General features: G+C 47.5%; 2 protein-coding genes across 2 annotated transcripts in view; one reads left to right on the top strand and one right to left on the bottom strand.

The window, feature by feature from the left end:
• The window catches only part of LOC144950378 (uncharacterized), a 36,744-nt gene extending 26,236 nt beyond the window's left edge, over positions 1–10,508 (bottom strand). Inside the window, exons 1-4 of the mRNA XM_078880493.1 lie at positions 9,971–10,508; positions 8,027–8,190; positions 3,551–3,738; positions 666–798 (exon numbers count right to left, since the gene is read on the bottom strand). Of these exons, the coding sequence (XP_078736619.1) occupies positions 666–798; positions 3,551–3,738; positions 8,027–8,190; positions 9,971–10,094 (609 nt within the window). The 5' untranslated portion in view covers positions 10,095–10,508. The remainder of the gene's footprint in view (positions 1–665; positions 799–3,550; positions 3,739–8,026; positions 8,191–9,970) is intronic.
• A 124-nt stretch (positions 10,509–10,632) lies between these two features.
• HDX (highly divergent homeobox) overlaps positions 10,633–23,318 on the top strand; it is a 65,915-nt gene continuing 53,229 nt past the window's right edge. The window contains exons 1-5 of the mRNA XM_078880395.1: positions 10,633–10,879; positions 13,421–13,526; positions 19,024–19,170; positions 19,603–20,046; positions 21,606–21,769. Coding sequence (XP_078736521.1) covers positions 13,509–13,526; positions 19,024–19,170; positions 19,603–20,046; positions 21,606–21,769 — 773 coding nt within the window. The 5' untranslated portion in view covers positions 10,633–10,879; positions 13,421–13,508. The remainder of the gene's footprint in view (positions 10,880–13,420; positions 13,527–19,023; positions 19,171–19,602; positions 20,047–21,605; positions 21,770–23,318) is intronic.

Here is a 23,318-nt window from a genome sequence, read left to right as displayed (position 1 = left end):
GGGTGGCCGACTTAACGGCTCCCGCGAGGAGGGAGGATTTATTGATAATTCACCCCGAACGCCACGGCGCGAGAACGGAAGGACGGGCTGGGAATGTGGAGGCAGACTCACCGTGGACCTTTGGAACAGTGGCGCAGCGAGAACGCTGAATATTAAACTGGAACGCAACCCACACACGTGCGTTGTTCTATTTTTTTCCAATGGCCAACAAAGCCATCATGCTTAACTGCAAGGGAAACTCACCCACTCACTCACCCACTCACCTCACCAGGCTGCAGGTCACAACAACACACTCACCCACTCGCTCGCTTGCTTGCTCACTCACCACACTGCAGGTAACAACAACACACTCACTCGCTCACCCAATCACCACACTGCAGGTCACAAACAAAACACTCACTCGCTCACCCACCCAATCACCACACTGCAGGTCACAAATAAAACACTCACTCGCTCACCCATCCGCTCATCACACTGCAGGTGACACCACTTATCTTTCTGCTTCTACCCTCTCACCACTCCACTATGAAATTCCACTTCCATCATCACCACCACCACCATCGTCTCTTTGCCCAGCCCCCACCCTCCACCCCAAAGCTCATGTGATAAACAACCTTGCTCGATTCAAGAAACGCGTCACCGCAATGCACTCTTCTCTACTCCACCTTCAATGGTGCCGTTTGTTGCTGGCCGCTGGGCGTTTTGGAAGCGCTGACCTGGCGTGTGACCTTGGAGAGCTGCAGGCAGAGCTGCACGACGGCGTTGTGCGCTGCCGCGAACTCCTCGGCCTCAGAAAACCTGCGGAGACACGGGCGGGTCGCAAGGTTCAACATACGCACATGCACCACTGATGCTAGCCGTGGCCGGGAATCCAAACTCAGGTCGTCGGGTTCGTAGTGCAATGGCTGTGCCACCGCCGCATCCCACAATGCACCGGGACCGATTACATCGAACGGCACGGTTCCGGCTCAGAGCGATCACGCGAAATAAAGCCGCGATGCGCTTTTCGAAGATTGAAAGCGCACATTTTTTTTTCGCAATGCTATAATAACCATCCCACGCCGCCATCCCTTCACGATCACTCAGACGGGTATCACGCGTGAATCGCTTAATACCTCTCTCAGTCGCGATACAAACCAGACAGGGGCCATTTAAAAAATTCGGATATAATTAATAAAAAAAATGTAAGGATTAATTGCGACGCACCAAGTGATAATGGAAATCGGCAAAAAAGCTTTGACTCTTCGAGATGAGACTCAGTCGTCGTTGTGTTTGGAAGAAGGGCCGTCGACTCCCGGAGCGTGGCAGTCTTTGCGTTAAAAGAAGAAAAAAATGTGCTGCCGGATCACTCGGTGAAATAAACGTGCCCGCGCACAAGGAACTGCAATCGTAGGGCTCAGGGTTGTGACAATGTGAAGGATGGAGTTGCACAAGGGTACGAGAACGACATCAACGCTGACGGAGGGCAGGTTTCCCCTCGCGCTGCGCGGGTTCGGTTTGTGCGATTTCGCTCCGATTATATGCGGCGAACCGATTTCTATCCAAAATTCGCTCTACCGTGCCGTTTTAATTCACTCGCGTGCGGCGGCTATGCGATCGGGCGTGGGACAACATTGTGTGCATACTGTAATGTGTGCACTAGGGGAGGCCCAGGACCGGTTCAGATAGTCATCACTGGTGTTGACCATGAGCGGGAATCGAACTCGGGTCGCCGGGTTCCTAGTGCAGCGTGCTAACCGCTACACCACCGCTCCCCACTACACAAAGACACACGTGCACAGATACATCCAGCCATGAAGACATAAATACAGCATTGTGTGTGTACTGTGTGCATTCCTCGGCAGGAAGCCGTCACCTTGTGCGGTGCATTGTGGGTTGGGTGACTGTGCGCTCCATGATGCCGAGTGGGTTCGCTTTGTGCGCCCCTGTTTTTTGGAAGGCATCATCTACTCCTACTACCGCGCAGAACAAGGGAAACTACGTGCACTTCACGTCAAAGTGCTCACCCTTTGTAAAAAAAAATATATTCTGGAATCTCAAGTTCTTAATGATGGGCAATAACGCTACGCACGCGAAACACATTATCTAACCATGCGTATTTATATAATAAAAGGACATTTATATATATATTTGTATGCTTGATTACCCAGGAAAGCCTCACTCCGTTATTTGGAGTGTAATTTTCCAGCATGGGATGTTTGGCCAACAACCCCCATCGAGTTGACTGTAATTGCATTTTAAAAAACTGGCCTCCGCTTGCAAATCCTGCACCAAACTCGCCAAGATTACTCACCTCCGCCGCCCCATGGGAGGGTTAGGGTGTGGGGTTAATTAATCTGCACTGTAATTAAATGAGCAGAGCTTTTATTTATTTATTTTATCATATCCATTCAACTAGCAGCGCGCATCCTTTGGACGTGACCGTCTGTCCGTCCCTCCAGCCAGCCAGCCAAACTTAAAACTAAAATATAATACTGGATAGAACATTATTTATTTGCACCAAAATTAATCGGAATGTTTATTTAGGCTGGAAGCTCTTGCTCACAGACGTCCGGTCGGCGGTCACTGATCACGTGGTGGTGCTGATGCCCACGGACTTAACGGAAACTGCTCACGTGACTGCTGCAGTGGTGGTGGCGGTCGTTGTTGTCGTTATTGTCGTTGTTGTCGAGGCGACTCCACGAGCCGCCCACAATGCCCACGGGGCACACCGCACCGCCAACGACGGGGCAACGGAAATTAAATTTCACGGCGGTTGTTCCGCGCGAACCCAGATGTCGAGGATTTAAGCTGCCTTACCCACCGCTTGATGCTGTCACGGCCGAGCAATAATTGTTTAGTGCCACACACACACCGGAGTCGTGATCCAGAGGTCATTGGTTCGACTCCATCTCCCGACGCCGCATGATTCTGCAATCCCTCCCCCCGTCCAGAGCAGTGCAATGGTGGGTTAAAGTGCGGGCATTCGCACCTCTTCAAAGGACACCTGAGCTTGTGTGGAAGAGTAGGCCAAATTCCCTCGAGAGGGGCTCTCCCTCTGGAGCTGGCGCTTCTAATAGCATTGGCGCGAGCCAAGAAATTGCAGGGCAATGCCCTTACCCCCCCCCCCGCCCCCCCTCCTCGTCTGCGTGAGTTCCCAAAAAAAAAAAAGACCAGGCAGGGGAGGGCGGATCATCCAGGGGCCCACAGCCGGGCCTATAGCTCCATCACTGGGCGAGGTTACGGGGTCATCGAGAGGTTACGGGGTCATCGAGAGGTTACGGGGTCATCGAGAGGTCACTGCTTCCGCTGGACCTCTCGGCTTCCGCAGGAGGGATGCAATGCGCAATGGGTTGCAGCGTGCAGGGGAGTGGAGCGTGCAGGGAGTTGCAGCATGCGGGGGTGAAGTGGTGACGTCGTGAGGTATCTTCAACGGCTTCCGCGAATCCTTCGTTCGCGCCGACCGGCCCGGAACGCATGACAGAGCTGTCCAAGGCTCCCGCCGCCATGCGCGCCGCGCACCACAACTGCCCCCCCCACCCCCACCGCGCGTGACGCCGCCGCCACTCGCCTGTCGAGCCACGAGAGGAGAGCCTTGGCCACGGCGATGAGCTGCAGCACGGCGGCGAGCAGCTCCGACGAGGCGGGCCCCGCGTCGTCTCTGCGCTGACGGCGACCCACGACGGCCTGCAGGTCGCGCGCGGCGGCGATAAGCTTGCGTGCGAACGCCGCCACGCTGTCCGTCTCCAGGCCGTAGTGCTGCGTCGTGACAAACAGCAAAGCGTCCGCGAGGTGTTACCGGCCTCGCCTGGTACGCAGGAGGTCGTGGGGTACGATCGCGACCCTGGCGATGCCTGCCGCACGTGTTTACTCTCGAGAAAAACGAGCGTCACGGTCTCACATGTGACGCCACATGTAGGACATTGGGCGCCCCGGTGGCGGGATGTTAACTACCTCGCCTGGTGTACAGGAGGTCGTGGGTTCACATCCTGACCCTGACGCTAACATAATAGGAGTTCGCATGTTCTCCCCGGGGCAATGTGGATTTTTCTCCGGGTCCTACGATTTTTCCCCTTCACATTTAGAATTGACATCATGCGTTTAGAGTATATAAATTCCAACGATGATGATGAGCCACTTTGTTGAGCTATCAAGTCGCTTCTACATAGGTCAGTCGGCCTTACCTGGTAAAAATAAAAATAGTTTGTTTTTGTTTGTTTCGGCCAAGCAGCAGCGGCCCATTCACAGGTTGTTGCAGGGGGTTCACGGTTCGAAGCCCACGGCCACCCTGGTTAATGCCGCAGGGTAGCATGAACTGTAAAGTAGGGCGCCGCGTCCCTTTTCCAGTGGACGTCGACGATTCCCGTGACGTCGTTCGAAAAAGTAGGCCGCACGTCACAAGTTTATCTTAAAAAAAAAACAGAAAATAAAACTGCGAAGAAATCTATCCGCCGATCGCTCAGCTGGATTCCGAGCAAATAAGCGTCAAACTCGCCCCCGACGGCCGACTGCACCCCATCTGTGAAACACGGCGCCTTCGCTAAAACCTCGCGTGTGCGAGAACGGCGCAGGTTTGAAATTAACTTCACGAATCACGAGTAAGATGTGTTGTCCTTCCCGCGCACCTCCGACGAGCACGGTTGGCTACGTACGGTGCGAAAGAATTTCAACATACGCACATACACATACCCACGCTCCCCTCCACCTAAGACGGCCACTTAATAAAATTGTCACGTGATGAACAAACCTGCTGCTTCGCCAGCACAGGCGGTGGTGTTGGGAGAACGGTGCATTCCTCTTCACCACATTTTACTTTCGCTACCGACACAATAAAAAATCTATGACGAATCGTAACATTGGTCACGAAAGACCTGCATGTGAAATTCACGCAATTAATTCAACTGTCAATGCTCTCGTACGTACGCGCGTATGAATGTACGTTGAACTTCTTTTGCATCGTACGTAGCCAACCGTGCTAATTGCAGGTACGTAAATTCTATATTTGTATATTTATTATTCGCATCACATGAAAGCGCTCCGTACCCGTCGTGGTACGGAGCGCTTTAGCAGAAGCGCCGGGGGGGGAGGGGGGGGTCATCTTCAACTCCAGTTCCTCAAGAAGCTCCCAGCACGTGGAGCGAAACGTCGGACGTCATTCCGAACGACACTCGGCACAACCCCCACGGGCAATCGCAGAGAGCAGTACGCCGTTATTTTAAGACGCGTGTTAGACACACGCACGCCAGAGTATTTTTACGCTGCAAATTATATTTTTCAAGTGAAAATGTGTTCGTGGAGGCATTGCCGTGCTTCACACCTACGCATCACACCAACCACACGTACGTCACCACCGCCACCGCCGGCGTCGTCACCGCAGCTCGCGAAACCTACTTAAAATGTCAACGCGCTAAAAAGCACATCTCACTTCCCACCTGAACGCAACACCTGCCTCGCCACGACATCAACATTCTTGAAATAATGAAGCCACCTACGCGCAACACGGAGCTATGGCATCGGCTCCAAGCGCAGCAGGGGGATCGCCGCAGGGATCGCGAGAGAGATGGCGACGGCGCTTGGTCAAAACCCTCATCCAGCAGTCGATCGATCACACCCGAGGACAGCCTATGCCATCCGTGCCGTCGGCTTCGTATGACGAGGCGATTTTGTTCATAATCTCAGCGTGATGCGCCGTCTCCTCTGTGCGGTCATTAGTCACCAAGCCGAGACCATCAACTCAGCACACCTGAGAACTTCAACCCTGTTATCGTAATGACGCTTGTACGCGTCGATACACGGGCGAGTACACATCCAGGACTTAAAAACGCGTTGCCAAATATCACCCCACTCAACCGAATGGACTGACGGGCATGTGCTGTTAGCAAGCGCCGCGTTAATACCACCGTAACAAATGAAGGAGTGGTGTGATTAGCTTACATTTCCCTATACTTTGCACTCCTATCGTGTTTTTGCATTATTATTTGTTGTAACTTTACGACCTACCACTACTCGCCATAAAAATAATTATTATTCAAATGTATAATGTGGGATTCCATCCTAGGATCCCAATGCGCAATGCATAAAAAGCAGGAAACAAAAACAGAACCAGGGCAACCGACCAAACTCGAGAGGGAAGGTCACTTTAAAGAGACGGGGTTTTCAAAGCAGACTTGAATCTATCTACCGACTTCGATTTCCCGATTCCAAGTGTCGTGGCGTTTCATAGCTTAGGTGCCACACGAACAAAAGCACCGATCGCTAAAAGAGTGCAACCGAGACCCTGGGAGTGTTGAGCCGTTGGAGATCAGCAGATCTTAAGGACCTTGATGGGATATACAAATGCATTAGTTCCTGCAAGTAATGTGGGGTTAGCCCTTTTAAAGCCTGAAAGGTTAATAGCAGTATCTTAAAATCCACTCGGAATTCGATTGGTAGCCAATGAAGGGATAAGAGGACTGCTGTAATGTGCTGATGGAATGGTGTACGTGTAAGCACTCTAGCAGCTGCATTCTGAACGAGCTGGAGTCTGCCCACTACTTTGCTCCGTGAAAAAGAGACTCCGACTTTGACCAGGCTAAGGCCAATGAACTCGCACGACGCTACACAACCCCGCGACTCAAAAGCCAGGATATCACAACGGTGCAAAGCTCAACGCTCTGACCTCTGACCCACCGGGCGACCTTTGCCTTGCCAGTTCTGATGGCTGCTAGGCACGCAGCGAGGCACAGCCGAACAAGTCAGTGTCACATTGCACTATGAACTTAGGCTGTGCACTAACTAAAACTGCGCGTAAAGATGTGGCTACGATATTAACCCAAAAAGCTCAGAAGATTATAGATTTTTCTTTTGCCGAGTCTCGTTTTTTTTCGTTAGTCTCCCTTCGACAAGGAGGCAACATAGATGCCGACTTTGCCCGGTGACAGAACCGTTCGATACACAGTGGCACATGAAAGGCAGGCTCAGTACTGAGTCAGCAGCCAGCAATTTAGCAAAACTCTAGCAGCAGTAGAACTATCCTCTTTATCTGTGGGCACGGGAGGTGGGGGGGGGCAAACTTGGCTGATCCCGTCAGTAATCGACGCAGGATCCACCGGAAAACGTTCACTCCGAGGGCACCTTCAGCTGCTGTGCCTCTGCACTACGGCGAGGAGTGTAACCCGGCTCGCTGGGATGCTGATGGTGGTGGTGATGGTGGTGGTGTAGTTCACGACACGCCATACTTCACCACTCCCCGCACGTGGAAGTCACCTCCCGTACCGTGTGCTGAGCGCTATTTTAATATTTGCTAATGATCGCAATGAAAGTGCAAATTGAGCAGCGGGACACTGCACGCTTCCGCTCGTTTACGACCAAAAATTGAAAACTGCCCGCGAGCTTTCGAAAGTTTGTAAGGTATTTTACCCGACACGTTAATGTCTCGAATAATTCACAGGCAATGTATCATCCCCGTCGAGTGGTTCCCAGGATGATTAATCTCGGAGTAGGGCAATGCGGCAGTGGCTCGTGCACTGCACCATGAACCCAGCGAGCCTAGATGTGATCCCCAGCTTCCACTAACATCCTGAGAGGTATACTGGATGTGGTGTGCCACGTACGGAAATGTTTTCTGGGTCACCAGAGAGACCAGGATGAAGCTTAGCAATGGGGTGTCAGCTCAGGCGGCTGAGAGCATTGTCTGGGCAAAAGAGAGCAGAGAGCCATGGGGGCAGGTGAGTGCAGGAAGCCATGGTTAGGAGAGAAGGAGAGAATCAAGAAGAGGAGGATGTAGAAAGTCATGGAGAAGGAAGGAGAGAGATAAGCGGAGGAGAGAGAGTGGAGAGAGCTAAGGGGAGGAGAGAAAGTGGAGAGAGCCGTGGTGAGGAGAGGAGAGAGCCGTGGTGAGGAGAGTGAAGAGCCATGAAAAGGAGAGTTGAGAGAACTATGGATAGAAGAGGGTTGAGAACCATGGAGAGGAGAGGTTGAGAGAGCTAAGGGGAGGAGGGAGAGCGGAGTGAGAGCCGTGGAGAGGAGTGGAGAGAGCCGAGGGGAGATGGAGTGCGTCTCGTCGCACCAGGGAGTGAAGCAAGCCGGTCGCATGCAGCAGCAGCTCCTGGTGGCCCAGGCGCCCGATGCCCATCACCTCGAGCTGCTCGGCGCTCATGGCCAGCAGGGCCTCGCCGTCCACACGGTGCTCCAGGAAGGCCGGAGCGTACTGCTGCAGGCCCGACTCCAAGCCTGCGCCACTCACAACGTTCATTACGAGAGTCATGAAATCGTGTAGTTATCTGCCGGTGGCGAAGTTTGTACGATTATTGTTGTTGTTCTAACACTTGTGTTCACCAAAGAGAGTCCACCATGTCGTAAAGAAAATATGAAATAGATCAGCAGTCACCGATTCCTTCATATGTGTCAGCACGCAAAATATAAAAGTCGAATTTTTTTTATTGTTTTTGAGGACATTTAAACGTATTCGTTACACAACCCATCGTCTCTACACCCTTATGGGAGTGCGAGATTTCAGCAGCACTGTTTCAGTCAAAGCAAAACTCTTGATCGGTTTTGACACACAGTGTGCCATCAGTCCATTGTGCGTGATTTGAACCAATGCCGGTGAACTGCCGGATATTAAAGGCAAGGACCGCTCCATGTAAGATACGAGTCCGAGTTAACGACGCCAAGTGATTATTGTGAATTGAGTCACCAGTTCCACAACCACTTCCCCCAGCCCTGGAGGCCCGCAATGCCGTGGGAAGTGTTCCGTGGAACTGAAATCGCACGCGGGCCTAGGTGGGCACATCACGCAAGCGATGGAACCATCGGACGCACGAAACTCCCCGCCAACACAGTGGTGGTGGTGACCCTACAGAAGGTAATACAGCAAGTTGGGTTGCGATCTGTCCGTGCGGATGTCTTTTGAGCGAGTGTCCATGGCCTGTGTGGGTTTGTTCCAGGCATGACAATTCGCGTACGATTTTTTTTATTCGAATGTTACCAAATCTATCTATGCCCACGTGTCATTTTTGTCATAATCCTCCTGTGCCACCCCAGGTGACGGCAGTGGTTATCGCACTGCGCTACGAACCCGGCAGCCCGAGTTTCGATTCCCACTCACGAACGGCGACAGTGACGAATATTCTAAACGGTCACGGCCCTCCCCGAGGTCAACTCGTTGTGTATAAACACTTCAGCGCTGGCGAGACAAAGGCGGCCAGGCGTGGTGCCGGTCACCCACTCCCTCGTGTTCCATGCTGGCCTTTACTGGTGCTCGCCAACAGCACTTGTCACAACAGTCTGTTTCGGTGATACGAGGTGACCTTTGTATTTGATGCCACCACACCCTGTCCTCACAGTCACCTTGTTCCCACAGCCCGTGCCTCCAGAATCCTGCATGGATGGCATCTTGAGGATGGTAAGATCAATGGCAATACGCGTGTCTCAAAAGAGGGGATGATGGGAGGGTGGTGGGATGACTTGGGGAAGCCTTCATCTAGCAGTATATCGATCGTGGCGGCTGGCGATAGACGAATGGGTGAGTGAAGGAATGAAATGGACCGCGAATGCAGTGAAAGACGATGGCCTGGGGGCAATGATCGATGAGCAGATGAATGAAAAGTTTAATGTGATACCATGGGGGAATGGTGCATGTGCGTGAAATCCATTAATTGCTGCGAGTGAATGTACTAATACATTAATGAATGAAAAAATGATGCATCAACTGAACGGGCACTTGTGAATGACTTCATAACTTTGATCGATTCGTTAATGTATTGTTTACTGTAGTTTTTTTATTGAAAGAAAAAAAACATTCGTGAACCGAGGCATGCATAAATTCACGAGCAAATTAACGTTTCAACGTCGCAATCAATAACGGCAAATAACTTAATTGATGTGCTAATGTATAAATGAGCGGGCGACTTCCTGAATGGGGTTGCGTAAATATGATTGGAGGTGATTAGATTGGAGGGGGGGGGTGAATGAATAAACGAATGAGTGAACGCAAATGATTTAATCTCACCTTGAATCCACAGTAACACCTGATCCATTGTCCATCTCGAGACGGGCTCCATTGTTTCCAAGATGTTAATTTTTGAGATATAAAATATTCGATTGCAATGAACTCCAATGAATGTGATCCGCATCAAGCCCCGCGCAGACGATGTGCATCCTCATCGCACCGACCAAAAACGAACGGAACGACGCTTTAAATGCACACAAGCGGGGCAGACTATGGGGCAATCCATAGCGAAGCCAGAAATCGAGTGCCAATCGCGAGCCCACGCCGATGTGAGTAACAATCACGTCGCCAGGAATGACAACCTCATTGCAACACCATTACCACCAATGCCACCGTCAGTTGAAAATAAACGTGGAGCAGCCCAGGCAAGCCCCACCAGCAAACAGGAATGAGCGCGGCGTTCATTATTAATTTAACTACCACACACACACGCGCAAGCAAGCAAGAAGGGCACGGCGATTTATTTAATTATTTACTTCGTCACTTCACTCGCTCGCACCACTTCCCCCACCACCAAACCCGCCCCAACACTTTTCAATCGCGGGTTGGTGAGTTAAGGGGGGGGGTGGTGGCGACTAAATACGAAACGCGTTTCGCGCGGCCCCTCGCCGCTCGCCGTCGCGATCCAAGCAACCCCCCACCCCTCAACCCCCCCCTCACCCCCTCCCACCCCCAAGCGGCCATGACGTCACGATCATGATCTCCCTCCGCGAGATCGGGGGGGGCTCCGCCGCGCCCTTTCCCCGCCCCCCGTGACGGCGCCGACAAATCTCTCCGCTGATTTCGCGCTGATTTCTGATCTTTCCTGTTTCCGCCGCGAGATTTTTTGTTTGTTTGGGGCCTCTGAGCCGGGGGTTTGGACCACTTTTGGGAGAAATCAGAGAAATCTCCGCGCGTGATTTGACACAGGTATTGCTGGGTGGCGTGGGTTCGGTGGGTTCGGTGGGCCCCCATTGTACGCACACGACCCACACACACACAACACCACCACTACTACTACTACCACCACTACCCCTCACACCGCCGTGAAAATCCGAAATGATTTCGCCGCGTTTACGAGTAATCTCGGGGTTTCTTTTTTTAAAGCGGCGTGGTTGCTGGTGGTGGTGGTGGTGATGTTAACGCGTTAACTTTTGTCGTGTGGTGATTTTTTTTTTAAAAAGACGTGTTTTTCTCGCGTTCCTGATAGGGTCCTTAATGATGCAGGCTCTTTGCAACGGCGTAATAAATTATGCTAATAAGCTTTCTCACACAAAGCATCATTAACATAAAATATTATCCCGCGTTGAAACTGTTTTTGCCGGCTTGCGAATTCGTACGCGATTTTTGTTACGGGGTGGGTTTTTTTTGTTACACCGTCTGCGAGATTTCACGCCGAACCAAGATATCGCCTCGGAGATTGCGTTTTTGTCTCGGAAACAAAGCGGGGTGGTGTGGCTTGCGACGTTGGGCAAATCGAGCCTGAGATAGTGCTCGGATGGGTGACCGCGGCTGTATTTTATTAACCAGGCGCTGTAGGATGCCGCGATGCTGTTTTCGCAACAGAGGGCGACACAGGGAACTCTATTGTACTGTACTTCTATACCCCCCCTCCCCTCCCCTCGCCAAACCGCCTTAACAAAACGTCTATGCTGCCCGCATTCACCAAACCCCGTTGGGCCAAGTACGGTCCAATAAACCCTGCGAACTGCGTGGCTTGTGAGGTCCTCATTCAGTAGTTGAGTGACAGCAGGGGGGCGGTGTAAAAGTCTTCGTTTTTGAACGTTCGTGTACGTACTGGGGGGGGGGGGTAGCAACAGCGGTAAGTGTAGCCGGAGATTGAGGGGGGGGGCACGTCTGGCTGGTGAGCGCTTATGAATGAAGGTTGGAGCCAAGGTAAAACACCACATCGGTTCTCCTGAGCAGAGAATGTGTGGGCGCGTGTTTAAGTGTGTACTTTAAACCACGCTGGTCTGTGCGGGTTTTTGTGTGTGGTATGTCGGTACGGTGTAGGCAACAGACATGGGAGCATAGTACAGTGTAATGTTGCAATCAAAAGCGCCTAGCTTGTGCTGTGTGGTGACCCAACTATGTACTTTCCCGGTACAAAATGCCGCTTTGCCTCTGAGAACTGAAGATGTCGGATGCACTTCGGTTGATTAGATAATTCTTGGTGATTTGACAGGACTGTATGGAACTCGATATGCCTCACTGATGATCCCAATATGCTGTTGACTAGGATTGCCCTTGGTTGTGTTATCCACGAACAGATTATCCGGCTTGGATATTCGCCGTTCGCTGGGAATTTAAACTAAATCCGTGCTCAATTTAATTCGGAGTTGCTCCTTACTCATCGAGGGTCAGTGGCCAGCTACGTGATCGCAAACATGCCTGCAAGTAAACCGATTACTTTTTGAATCAAAATCTCGTATTTTATCCGGGAGAAATGCGGATGGGCTTTGAAGCTCCGTTTTGAGCAAATAACAGCATGACACGCCATGTCTTCAACCCCATTCTACATAGGTAAACAATGTGTGTTATAAAACATTTAGGGTTTACCCTTTCTGGCAATAATGCAGGCGTTTAGATGTTCAAACAGAAACCGGTTGCAAGGAATCGTGTCTGCACCAACCACACGTACTTGTGGTGAACATGCTCTGATAATGTGCATTGTATTTGAAACTGATTTGCCTACACGAGCCACCAGTTTTATTTCCAGAAAAAGGGTAAAGCCTATTATTCTGTCATACTGGCAAAACGGTCCCAATGTGTGTTGTAGCTTCATTCATTTATGTTTTGTAATTGTATTAAATCTGGGCCTCCACCCAATATCTCAGATAATCTAGAGTCGGCGAATACAATTGGTTCTCTGCCAGTCTGCAGCTGGACATGTCTTACCGAAAACACTTAATTTTTAGAAAGACCCACGGTTCTATTCATCTGTGTCGTTGAGAATTCATATAACAGTAACTATTACAAGGTAAAACTCACTGATTCACTGTTTTATTTGGGGTGGGGGGGATGATTCAAATCGCCCTCAATGCACCGTTCTCGTCAGATCTCTGAGGCCAAGCAGGGCTAACTAAGCCTCATTAGACGTCGTATGGCAGACTTTGTGGGAATGCCAGGTTAGGTAGCCCTGGACTGAGGTGGGAAGAATATGGCAGTACAGCAATTGATTGAATCTGTGCAGAGCTTTTAGCATTATTCCATTATATGTGTGGGTTACCTCGGAGTACCTCGATTTATTTCCACACAAAGCCAAACACAATGTAAGACCCTCCGAAAGAATAGTCTTAAGCATTGGGCAGGTTTTCCTAAACGTATAAAGGGCCTTTTTTTACTGTGTTAAATACTGTGCACTGCCTAACTCGGCTGTTTGCTCTTTAAATGACCATATCACGCAAATGTTTCTTGTGTTTTTTTTACGAGGTTGTACATCTCTTTGCGCGTGTTTCCGTTCACATCCAGTTCAAGACACCACTGGGAAGAGCGCCGCATTGCGATCCCGGGCATCGGCAATCTTTCATGAGGACACGATAAGGAACATCTGCCCACAATGAACTCGAAATGGATGGTGTGTATGCAAGAATTGTTTTGCGATTTAAATTGCTGCCATTGCACTGTCGTATATGTTTATGTCAAGGCCATGTGCTAGTTATGTTCCAACCCACGGCCTTTCTTTCCACTCGTGGGTGTGTGTTGGGCCCTTTGTTTAATTTTCAGCCTCCATAATTTGGATAATTTGATGTGCAGCGACAGTGCAGGATGACGTGCGCCCACCCACCCTTGTTTTGCGACGTGTCGCGCGTGACGCAAGTCCGTGGTGTTTTCTAACTGCAAATTGTTTTATTTCAATCGCATAATTGGCTTAATTGCACCCTCTGACAATTATCATGACGCTGGCATGACCGTTGTTTGCAAAGTGGGCCCATGTAGCCGGATCTGTGACGGCCATTTCGTGTGAAAACAATCTAGGACACGGCATCAGATACAATGTTGGCATGTGCTTCTGGCCACTACAGAAGCAGAAAATGCCAGCTTCAGACTTCCCTTTTTCAACCAGTTTCACCAGCGGGCTCGAATAACTTGTGACCTGCACCCCGTGTCTCAACTCCCCGAGGAAGGTGTGCAAGGTGTTTACAGCCTGCTGTCGAAAATAGCATCACAAAGTCTGGTTTTGTGTGCTTGTGAGCACACAGAAGCATGTTTGATCACATTTCATACCTTTGAAAGATACGTTTAAGCTTTCCCATACGGAGATACCATTCATGAAAATAGCATTGTATGTACTTAAAGTTTCATAAAACACAGGTTTATTTCCAGCACATTTAAATCATTGTTACATAGGTCCCATAGAATAACAGTGGACCCACATACACATATCCAAGCATCACATATCCACTCTGACCAAGTAACCACCCACCCCCAGTGCAGTATTTGTGCACTGCACAATTGTCATGTTCAGTAGAACTTCACAGGTCTGATCTTGTCATATATCCGTCTAGACCTCAGTCCCCAGTGTGTCGGACATGCGACGTTGTACTGTACTTACATAGGCCCGTCATATGTATGTATTTTACATAGGGCCCATAGACAAACATGACCCATGTCCCATTTAATTCAAATGTTGATTCTTGCGTGTGGGTTTTGTACCTTGCTTTCCTGTTGTAACCTGCATACAAAAATGTCAACAATATAGTAAATCAGACTGGCTAATTACATTTCTCCCACTTAATTTACATGTCGCTTGGCTATGCGAGTCCTGGACACCGCCAACTAAGAATCTTCATTAAAATCATGCAGTATGCTAAGTAGTTAATGAATATTCACATGGAGCACATGACATCATTGTGTATACATGACTTTAATATATATTTACTGAGTGTAAGCGGTCGCGCGTGCATGACATAACTATTCTCTCACTTTATTATACCGGGTTCCAGCTGCGTTTTGATGAATATGAATGCGTTTGCAACTTAGTTTAACGGATCAATCTTTGACATGAGACGGTATAGGTAGATGCCCTACCTGCTTTATCCCAGCTCCTACAAGACAATTGATTGTGCAGGGCATTGACATAAATATACTTATTGAAACTCGTCTGGAGTTAGCTTTTGACCTTTAGTAACTAAAAATTAATTTCGATTTAAAGCTTTCGTGACTGCAGGGATTCATATTCTTGGTTCTTTCGGTAAAGTCACGTAGAAGGGAAATGATCAAAATAAAACATAATAAAATTCTCACGACGTTTTGGCCACAACGCAAGCAGCCATCCTCAGATGAAGAACAGAGCTGTCGGAAAGACAGCATCCTGATGAACACTGCTAAGCTTGACAGCGTATTTTAAGCTGGGTGGGAGGAGGAGAGCGCCTTGACAAAGGAGTTTACAGGAGTAAACTCCTTTGTCAAGGAGTTTTCAAGGAGTTTACAGGAGTAAACCTGAGGACGGCTGCTTGCGTTGTGGCCGAAACGTGAGAATTTTATTATGTTTTATTTTTATTATTTTATTATTTCCCTTCTACGTGACTTTACCGAAATAACCAAGAATATGACTAAAATAATAAGCAAAACATCCAAAGTGGGACCTTGAAATATACACCTGAGGTTCAGTGATGCTTCCCTGGGTACACGTTAGACATATATACTTGTTTAAACTGTGGCAACATATACAGGTTTGCCTCGCCTTATACGTGTTCGTTCGGTTTGTGCGATTTCAAGCTGTATATGCGGCAAACATTTCTGCCCAAAATTCGCTAGACAGGCAGTCCCCGGGTTACGGAAGGATTAGGTTCCCAAGAAAAATCCGTATCCCGAATTTTCCGTATGTCAGAAACTGAACAATTTTCCCCCAAAACCAAGAAAAAATCCCATTGCTGGAAATATTTGCGCCTCCCCTATCCGATTACGAGTTCTGTTTATCTGCGTATTCTACCGCGCTGTCGTCCGTTTTCTATTGCTACCTGTATGGTATCGCTGTACATACGCTCTGCACTTCCTATGAGTCTTTCATTTCATGGAATATCTAACCTAACACTACCCATCATAATTAAACTAATGGAACATCTACTGTATCCAATTGTTGATGGATACCACGAAACATTTTTATATTAATTGTTAACAATAAGGTGTCGCTTGTGAATGTTTAATTTACTGTGCATTAAGCTAGGCCTAGACTTTAGGCGTTACACCTCGCTCTGCGGTATTCATCCGCAACCTCACCGCACTGCACTACTTCCGCTTATGTAACTAATGCAAAAAGTTCCGCACGTTGACGTTTTTTTTACATGATTTATGGGAGTATTTCCGTAAGGTCGGATTTCCATAAGTCAGGTCTGCCGCAACCCAGGGATTGTCTGTACAGATAGTCACCGAGTTACGATGGTCCGACTTACGATATTTCGATCTTACGATGGCGATAGCGATACGACAAAATTGTATGTATGATACGTAGCTTTAGCGATTTCATTTTAGGGTTACCACGATACGATACGTTCAATGCATGTTGAAAGTTTTTATAGCAGATAGGATTGTTTCCTGAAATTAAATTGCAGTTCATATAGGTAGGCTAAGAATTTACCTTGTTTTTTTTACTCAACATTTTACTGTGCAATACAGTATTGTAATTAATCAATACATACAGTATATAGTTTATACAGTACGGTACGGTGAATTGCTCTGTTTTGGTCAATTATCACCATTCTTTAAGACTCCTGGGTGGGCTAGGCCATCTTCGACTTACGATATTTTTGACTTACAATGGGGTCGTCGTAACGCATCTCCATCGTAAGTAGTATATGGTTTGAATTCACTCTTTTGTGGCTATGCGGTCAGGTGTGATACAACCTGGTGTGTCCAGTATGCGCTACTCGGCAGACAGTTTTTTTTTATTGGAACGCATCTACCGGAGAAGCATGTACTCAAAATTAGGTGTTAGTCTCCTTTGTTTAAAATTTAATAACCAAGTTAACATGTCTACTAAATTACCACTTGAATTTATGCCATTGTAGAGATTAAAAACCAGCCCACACTCTACTCCCTTAAAACCTCCCGTGTGACCACATTATTAATAAAGGCCACTGAATATAGAAAACATATCAAACGCATCAACAATGGGGAGCTATTAATAATCAACATCCATCTTTGAGTGTTTTATGGAAATAAGCCTCTTGAGCTATTTTTGTATTTATGCTCTTTAATGCCATAATTAGTGTATAAATGCAAGGTTATGGACATTTTCTAATAGGTGGACCGTTTATTGCTATGCATAGTTACACGTGAATTGTGTGTTTTGTTCAACACTCCTGGGGATTATTATGCAACCACCATTATGCAGGATTTACCGTTTTTGTTTTACAGTTTGCGAGAGCGCTTTACGACTTCACATTGATAAATAAAAACACCACTTGATTTATTCATTTTTGTTTAATTAAATTCTACGAGCAACCACAGTGGCTTTTGCCGTAGGTTTTTCTCAAAGCCTGCTTGGGTGAGTTTCTCGCAACGCCCTGCTTTAGGGAGTCACTGTCGTCAAAAATGTGAACGAACATGGCAGTGCTTGGATTATTACCACAGTTAATTTTCTACCTTAGAAACAAGGGTCCACATACATCAGAACCACACGTCTCATTACAGACCCACCCACCACTGTCTTCACAATGAAGAGATTTGAGAAAACCCGCCATGCCATTACGGAAAATACCCACCAGACCATCGACCAACAGTGAACTCTGGAAATTCAAACATCTTTTGAAATACAGTGGTACCTCGGTATACGTCGTTAATTCGTTCCAGAAGGGAGGACTTATACCGAAAATGACGTATACCAAACTAATTTTTCCCATAAGAAATAAAGGGAAAGGAAATAATCTGTTCCACACTATAAGAAATGATATTTTATATGGCATATTATACATTAATGGGGTTGTATAAAATAATTTTGACACTACTTATTACTAAAATGCATACATTAATTAAAATCAATGCATAAATAAATTAAAATAAATTGAAATAAAAATTTTATTTAACATCACTTTACCTTGCTGAGAGGAGTTGATAGCCTACGAGGATGGTGGTGAGGAAGGGGAGGAGTTGAAGTGCTTAATTAAAAAACAATTTTTACTGGTAAATGCCGGGTGGGACGTGTGAACTCATTACACAGCAATTGTGTACCTGAGTTATACATGGTAATGCATTGTGACATGTTAGGGATGTCAACACTGCTTGTGAGCTATTGTCTGTGTTTTTTTCAAAAGCGGCTGGTATGTTTGACAGTTATTTATTAATACACTATCATTTTGGCAGCTTGGGTGTTTGAGATTCTAGTTAAGTAAGTGTATCTTACAGTCATTTACTATTCTCTTTACTTTAACTGAAGCCTGCCATGCACTATAACTGAGTTCTAGCCTATTGTTTAGACATTTATTTGTTATCATAATATTATTAAAATAATCTTGCCTCGTGTTTCCTGGCTGGCTGCTGACTGGGCTCTTCTCTACTCCAACAACAACTTAGTGCCACCAAAACTAGCTGGGTAACTGGCTGATTTTACCGTGTAACAAATACATATTTAATCAAATTGAAACGGCAGAAGAAGTTCAGAAGACGTAGAATAGAGAGCAACACAGAAGAGGTGGGAGCAGTGCATACAGAAGACTGACACGGTGCATTTAAAATTGTTCTATTTTTTTCAATTTGTGCAATTTTTTTTGCTAGAATATTCTTTAAATCCTAGAGAATATACAAAAAATCTCAGATTCAAATGCATGATCTCAACAGGGATGGCTCAGTGAGTCAACCGGCCACTTGTTATTATTTCATTTTTAAACAGTAATTTCAACGACCTCTGTGATTTCGATGAGTAGTCCTTAAAGCTTGACCCACATATGACAAGTGTGCTCTGGATTGCAAGAGCTCTGTTTTTCCATCGAAGGTTTCACGGAGTGAAGTTTAATTGAAGCCCGTTTTGACCGATTTCCTGCTGCCGCCTGCCGCCGCCAATGGAAGAATGCCGCCTCGTTGAAGATTATTACCAGTGAATTGTGTGTCCGTGTTGCCGTGTTTGGGTCTCGCAGATGTACAGGAGGTCCGTGATCTCACCGGAACAGCACCAGATTCTGCAGCACTTTTACGACGTCGGGATGACCAACCAGAGCGTGCAGTGCTTTGGTCTCATCATGGACTGCTCGCAGCAGACGGGTCTCGACTACAACGTCGTTCGGGTAAAAACGCCAAGGCCTCCCCCCACCACAGTGAATCCCCATGTTATTCTCCTGTCAGCAGCTGCCATGGCAGCTGGGCCACATATAGTAGGGTTGTTGCGATATGGCGATGCTAGGCTCTTATCGTACGATATAATAAACCACTAGAATTCTATCATCTGTTTTGACAATCGTTATGATGCCGTGGTTTTTGCAAACGGATTGCTTTTAGAAGCAATAGACATTCTACGTAGGTAAACAATAATACATGTACCTAAATTACACCTGTTTTGGCACTACAGTATTTGATTTTGTGTATGTAGGTCACCCTTGCCCCCCACATAATCTAGAGTGGACTGTAAGTGCAATTCGTTTTTTTTGTTGGGTTTCACGTTTCCCTAACCAACGATGGACACGGTAATTGACCGGTGCTTACTCATTCCAATGTCCCAGGCTTGGATCGGCAACAAAAGGAGAAAGCTGATGCAAGAAGCCGTGAAGGGAATGAAGGCGGAAGAGCAGCTGCATTCAGAGCACCACCAGCACCAGACGCTGCATTACCAGCACCAACCCGCTCACCACCCGCCTCCGCTTGGCAGGGCCATCGTGAAGACGGAGCCCTCGCTTTCTCCCGTGCCGGCCAGCTTGGCACTGGCATCGTCGCCGATGCAGCTGCCGCAGTCGAGGCAGCAGCATTTTCCGCAAGGCTCGCCGCTGGTCCGCATCCTGCCAAAAACGCCAATGTCTCAGCTTTCCCAGAGCTGCCAGTCCAAGCTACTGTCGGTGGCCACGCCGCGGATGGGAGGCACCAGCCCTGGGATGGCTATGCCGGGCGGAGTGGCGGACCGCGGGAGCTTCCACGTGGGGCACATGCAGCGAATGGTGTCGCACGGCCAGGTGAGGGAGCTTTGGAGAGGGTGTGTGGACGTGTGTGTGCGCACGCGTCAGAGTGCACGGTGAGGTGTGTGCGTCTGTGAACTTGACGTTCCTTCATTTCTGTGCTATATCACAGGAGGAAGCCAAAACTACACTGTATTGTTGAAATACTTAGCTAAGCCATGGGTAGGGTGTCCTCTGATTATTTCCACAAAGATCATATTTAGCCCATTGTGGGGTTTGTTTAACCATACTTATCATGTCGGCTTTCGCAACCAATATCATCCATAATACAGGGGGTTTTTTTCCAGGTTTTATTCAAGAATTGGCATTTTCTGTTTACGTGACAAACCTTACCAATTGGCTGTGTCGGGTGGTGGCGGCTTTAACGACACATATTTACGCGATCTAATCTAAAAAAAAACTGTATTATGGATCATACTTATCACCCAGGTCGGTAAAGCTTCGTTGAAGCAAGATAGCATACAGTACAACAATTGATTTTGCTGCAGTGCCATCTGCTGCTCACTGCGTATCCCTTGATCAGCCATGCGTGTGCATGGTGGCCACTCTTCCGAACACTTTTTAGGCTCCATCCTGCTTGGGATTTGGACGAAATTGGGTGCATTCCAGGTGATTGCATTGTTTCTGTTTCATTATATTGAATCAGTTTTTATCGGGGCAGTACCCACGGTAAAATAGTTTAGGAGGCCACATGCTCGGAAGTAAGCATAGAGCAGGCTCTGCCAACATTTGTTACTGTTCAAACCGTGGATGTGTGTTGAAAATTCCGTCTGCCTAGTCGCATATGCCCATTAGTCACGTGTGTGCCCACCACCCTCACAGGCCTTACGTAGTGTCGACCCTCTGGCATTTGTTTCTTGATTCAAGTACAGATTTCATCTGGCTTCGAGGGAGCTTTATGACAAATACACTTTCAGAGTAGTGATGATCTCTGCTGTTCAATCTATGACTGTCCTGCCTGCCAGGCTTTGTTCAATTGTCGTGCTTGTTCTTCAAATGCACGTTCGTGTGCGGGCGAGCTGGGAAATAAATAAAAATCTGTCCGTAAACAAGTCTCGCGAGAATGTTTTCTTTTTAGAAAGGTCACTGCTGATGCTATGTTAAAAGTGCGGCAAGGTAATATTTGCTTTATATCGAGCAAATCTTCTTATATTTCAAATGTATGCAATATTGTATATTATTTAACTTGCGTGCATGGTTAGGAAATGTGCATGAAAATAGTATAAAATGTTGCTTCTTTGTATTAGCCTCAATACTATATGGTATGATTCAGATATACTGTTCATTATCTGTCCTTGACCCTATTCGTCTATTCCCTATTAGTAGACATGAAACGATGCATTGATTAAAATAGCGTATGCTCCTGGACTATTGTGTTTTGGTTAGTATTAATATATGCAGACAAGACGACAGTACAATGATATCGTAACCCTGAATTGTGACAATTGAATCATTGTGTGAGGAGGTGGGGGTTTTTATTGTTAACATACCTAATGACTCGGTTTGTCAGCGATGTGTACCAAAAATTCCTCTTGCGAATGTTCAATCCTTTTCAGGGCAGTGGCATTGGACAGATATGCCGAAGTGTAAAGGTTGAGGTCCCTTTGCAAAGTCGTCCGAGCAAAGTGTATCCCATTGGGTTTCTGGACCACAACAATTCCCAACGGGTCAAGTTTCCTGGCGTACAGCCAAAGGTGGAGCAGCTGCCTGAGAGCATAAGGTGAGTGCTGTTTGTTGTCACATCTGTTAAAGTAAACCTTTCATTAATTTGTGCGATCAAATAATTGGGCCTTTGTCAGTGTGTGGGGGGGGGGAGTGTGTGTGTGCGTGCGGTTGTATTCCAAAGTATAGGGAGCGGTAATGTTGTGGTTAATGGACTGTGCTATAAACCCAGCTACCAGAGTTTATTTCCTGCTCAGTCAATGCTAGTGACGATTATCTGATCCGATCATGGGTCTCTCCTAGGTTAACTCGGCCTCAAATATGTACCTGGTGCAGTGTGTAAACATTGCCACCAGGGAGACGAAGGCGACCAAGCTTGGTGCTCTCCACACACCCCCTCGTTTGTTGTCAGCCTTCATAGGTGCTCACTCGCAGCACTTACCCCCAAAGTTTATTAAAGCTATATAGCGTGTTTTTGTCTTTGCACTATAAAGCATGAGGGGAGAGGTGGTTAGCACACTGCCCTGCAAACATGACGACCTGGGTTGAATTCCAGCCCACAGAGAACATTCGGTTTTTTTAAAGATATTTGAAATGATCCTGGCCATCCTAGGTCGATTCAGCCTGAAATGAGTATCTGGTGTGGTGTGTGAACATGACTTACTTAAATCTAGATTGATATACAAGAGATCATTGCCTTTGATTAAGTAGAGTATAAAGTCCCTTACTGTTTACAGAGGCAGTCATTTCATAGTCTAATGGGATTATGAGCATAGAATGCCTGCCTTGAGTCGTCTTGCGATTGCATTGTTGTACCACGACCTTACATTTGACACGGCCACTGTCTCGGGACCTTGGGTGCAATTAAGATCCCGGCTGTTATTATCTTGAGTGGCAGGCGTTACACCAATCAATTATATAGAAATAAATATTAAAACAATGCAAGTGTAATGGGCACCGTTAATGTCATGCAAATGTCTTAGAGAGACCTCGGTTATTAATGTTAGCCTTTGGCCAACAGGGGCACTTACCCCTTTCTTAAAGTGTAGTGGTGACTCAATACATCTACTTCTCTGCATAGAGTATTTGCCCCTACACTGCTATGTAATTTTTTAAATTATCCTGCAGAGTCAAAGTGCCGGCTGAATGATTATTAAGAGTACCGTAATCCGTCTTGGGGCAACAGAACTTGCCCCTAGAGTATGCAAGAGGCTATACGGGGGATCTTTGACATTGGTGTATTATTACATTGTGGGATCGTGAGAGGTGGCAGCTCGGGGGGGGGGAAGCCTTCATCCAGCAGTGATTAGGGGGGCTGTTCCAGGGTGAGGAAACATTGAAGAAATGAAATAAAAGAGCAACACTAAAGCACAGCCCAGGGAAAAGTGTAGCCAGGGCCCAGCACCAATAACCCCGAACTCCTAGGCACAGCCAGGGCAGATCCGACGAGTCACAGGACATCTATGGGGAGCCAGGGGCCCTTCAACAACGAGTCGCATGACAGAGGAGTCTCAGTGGGGGTCGGTGTTTGTGCCTCGTGTTCATAGCTCTTGTTCATAGCTCCTGTAGCCCACTCATAATGCTTTGAGGTTTGATTTGGATGTCAC

Source organism: Lampetra fluviatilis, chromosome 57 (assembly GCF_964198595.1).
Source record: "Lampetra fluviatilis chromosome 57, kcLamFluv1.1, whole genome shotgun sequence".
In the NCBI taxonomy this organism is placed as follows: Eukaryota; Metazoa; Chordata; class Hyperoartia; order Petromyzontiformes; family Petromyzontidae; genus Lampetra; species Lampetra fluviatilis.
Note: the sequence above shows the minus strand (reverse complement) of the source record. Positions and strands in the feature narration are given on the sequence as shown.